The sequence below is a fragment of the Egretta garzetta genome, unplaced genomic scaffold (assembly GCF_000687185.1).
Source record: "Egretta garzetta isolate BGI_Z169 unplaced genomic scaffold, ASM68718v1 scaffold768, whole genome shotgun sequence".
In the NCBI taxonomy this organism is placed as follows: domain Eukaryota; kingdom Metazoa; phylum Chordata; class Aves; order Pelecaniformes; family Ardeidae; genus Egretta; species Egretta garzetta.
In genome coordinates, this window is record NW_009260594.1 from 790,938 (window position 1) to 794,422 (window position 3,485).

Genomic DNA, 3,485 nt, shown 5'->3' on the forward strand with positions numbered 1-3,485 from the left:
GATTTATTACCCTTACTTATAAATGTAAAATTTAAATTTTGAATCTAGAAATATTAAAACATCTCAGTTTAAAAGAAAAATATTTCCTTCTAAGACACTTGCAGTGAGCTTTGCTGATACTGTTTTTAAGAGTGATAGCAGAGTTGCATAAATCAATTAACATGCTTCAAAGCTTTCTCAGTATAGTGAAGCTTCAGTGATGGAGATGTTTAAGAACAGCTTTGAAAGAACTAGGAGAGGACTTAAACAGCTTGACTTACAAGCCACAGCCTAAGAGGAGGAAGAGAGCCAGTTGCTGTTTGTGCAAATCTGGCATGTTCTGAGTTTTTTAAGCAGTAGGTAGCGGGAAACTTACTAACATACTTACTTGGCTATTCCTCCTAAAAAACCTGTAAAAATTAGTTAGAAATCATTCTTTAATTTCAGTTGTTGCAATGGCTGTATGCAAGTCGAAATGCTGAGCACACTGAGAAGCACGCGAATGCATGTACTTTGCTAACTTGTCAAGTGAACTGACATCCCTTTAGCATCCAGAACTATCCTTCGGTCCTTCCAGCATAGTGTTCATTTTGGACTGGAGAGTGGGCTCTAGCAGAACCTCTTCATGCGTTCTGAATGTACAAAGCACAAACCCAGCAACAGAGTGCAGCATCCAGCACTTGCACTGGAGTGCCACATCCCATACATGTTGTAGATGAACTCTCAATGTCATTTTTCACTCTCAGTTACCAAGGCATTCGATTCTTTTTCAGATTGAGAGATATTATTTTTTATTTAAAAGGTAATACAATGCAACTGTGAACTGGTTTTTACCATAAGGGGGGAAAAAAAAAAAGAGTATTTCAGAAGATTCGTATGTTTAGAAATGTCAGTGAATATATAAAAATGGCAGATGGGACCAAAAAGCAGTCATTGGATTGAGTCTAACACCAAAGCATGCAGTCAAGCAGGAAGGAGACTAGTGATAATGGGGTTTGCATGGGCACTCCCTGTGCAAGTCAGCGTTCCTGGTAAAGCAAGGCCTGTGATAGAGCCAGGCACACACACTGAGCAGGGGCCTGCACAGGTGGGCATTTCACATCAACGAGCACACAGGATGCAGCTCATATTGTGAATGGCAAAGCACCAGCATTCAGAGGTTGTCACCCAACAGAAATCTGTTTCAATTTTGTAGGCTAGGCCTCCTTTTAAGAAGACAGAAGCTTAGCACAACTCCATCCCAAGACTACATGCTGCTACAGGACAGCTTTTACTTGTATGCTGACATGATCCACCTCTCAGTTTCTCCACAGCCTTCCCACCTGGCCCTCTTTCCCAAACCCAGTTTTTTACTGAAGATGTTCTTGGACAATAAGTTTCTGGCTTGGCTCCAATTAAATGCTTAATTATTTAGAAGTCAGAATATATCCAGTAATTCCATAGCATTGACTTACAAACAAATAATAAACATTTGCAAAAATGAAATAATTATACTAACAGCCTGTAAAACCTACAGACTGAATTGAGAAATCAAAACTTCTGGGATTAAATTATGACATTGAATACATAATTTAAAAGTCATGAAGATAACAAAATTATTATTTCTCCCTGTAACAAGTCATGTCTTTTTTATTCTCCTAGTTACAGGTGCTGTTTTGATGGCATGACGACAAAGTAACTAAATTAGCAAGTCTAAATGCAACGGGAGGATAACACCACCCTCCGCAAATAAACCTACTCAAGTTTCTCAAGCCATCCTGCTACAAAGCAGCCTTAGAGCAGACCACCCCAGAGTGCACACTACCAAAGTTCCACAACTGCTTCTAAGAGAGATGGCACGGTTTTGAATGTCCAAGCTGGGATTACAGTGTAAGCGTAAGCACTGAAGCGCCAGACATGAGCGCCTTTCATACTTGAAACCATGGGGACAAACTTCCAAAAGGCCAGAAACTTTTGCCTTCCCTGAAGAGGAGGGATCTAAGCAATACACTTAAGAACTTGTGTATTTAAAAATGTAGAAAAGCACAGCAGAGTTGGTCATGTTTGTTGCCATAAGAACAGAAGTTTATTTGCATATGCAAATACTGGCTATTTATTTATTATAAATGAAAACTATGCTCACAATTTAAACAACAAGTTCACTTGCCATTTAAAACTGTGGTCTTAGTAACTGCAACTGACAATTTTACTCCCCAAATGTTAAAGAACTTGAGGCTTCTTTCTGTTCTTTATGCAACTGTTTTGCCCTGTTCTTCAAATCCTCTGCCTTAGCATCATTCTTCTCAACGCCATCTCCCAGTTTGTACATTCGACTGGCATTGGCACAAGCCCACACGTGACCCAGCTCACACCCTTTCAGCGAGTACTTCAAAGCATGGTTCATGTCCTTAGGGACCCCAGGTGCTCCTTGGAGGTATATTACACCGAGATTGAAGCAGCTAGGAGCAAAATTGCCATCACAGGCTTTTGTGTAATAGTCTCTAGCGACAACGGGGTCAGGTTTATCACCATTTACTCTCCCATCATGGGCCAAGAGCCCAACATTGTGACATGCATTTACTGACTTCTTCCCACCTTTCTCACATGACTTCATAAAAGACTTGTAGGCAGCTTTCAAATCTGGGTCGAGTCCACCTGTCAGCCAAGAAACCAAAAAATTACTGTAAGGACATGCTAAAACAGATGGGAGCTCTCTGCTTTGCAGCATGCTTCCCAGCGCTCTTTGGGAAATACAGCATCCTTCACTTTCGCTGCTACAATGAAAATTTAGGACTTCAGAGACACTATAATTGTTTCATTTGTAAAGATTTTGCTAATGTTTTCATGTTAGGAAACCTTCCTCCACTCCTTAGTAACTACTTAGACAAAGAACAACCCAAAACCACAGAACATTCTTTCCACTACTACATCTATGGATTTCTTAATAGCTTACACTAGGCAAAGTATTCTTTTGCCAGTATACCTACAGGAACACTAAGATTGTTACTAGTTTTGAACTACAGCAAAAATATGTTCCTTCCTAGTATTGTCATTTGGAAGAAGACTCACTAGTTTAACTGTACCAGCAGATACATGTGGGGCAGACTTGGGGCCTACTTAAGTGTCTGTAGGCAGCGTTACCAGCCTGCAAGTTTATTTCTTATTTTTGAAAAAAAAAACAAAAAAAAAAAAACCAAACCCAAACAAAACAGCAGCCAGATAGGAAGAAATCCAAGTTTCAAGAACAGGACACAGCCACATTCAGCACTGGATAGACTTACCACTTATACAGGCACAATTATAAAAAAAAAACAAACCAAAACTAATGGTTAACCTAAAGTTGATTCTTCAGAAGGAAGCAATTTTTCCACGGTTCCCCAGCTTTTATCATGTGACCACAAAAGGGGCAGGACAGGTAGTTCCTCCTTCAAGGGCAGGAGGAAACACGCCTGTTTCCTTGGCACCTTGGCAAAAGCAAAAGCTGTGTTTCCTCACAGGCATCGGCCGCCCTGCCCTCCCCGCCCCCT

The 3,485-nt window shown here is 40.5% G+C and overlaps 1 protein-coding gene across 1 annotated transcript; it reads right to left on the bottom strand.

The window, feature by feature from the left end:
- Positions 1-903: 903 nt before the first annotated feature.
- LOC104131499 (cytochrome c oxidase assembly factor 7A) lies at positions 904-3,420 on the bottom strand. The gene has a single exon (XM_035900200.1). The coding sequence runs from the start codon at positions 2,684-2,686 to the stop codon at positions 2,165-2,167; it is 522 nt and encodes a 173-aa protein (XP_035756093.1). The 5' UTR covers positions 2,687-3,420; the 3' UTR covers positions 904-2,164.
- Positions 3,421-3,485: the final 65 nt, after the last annotated feature.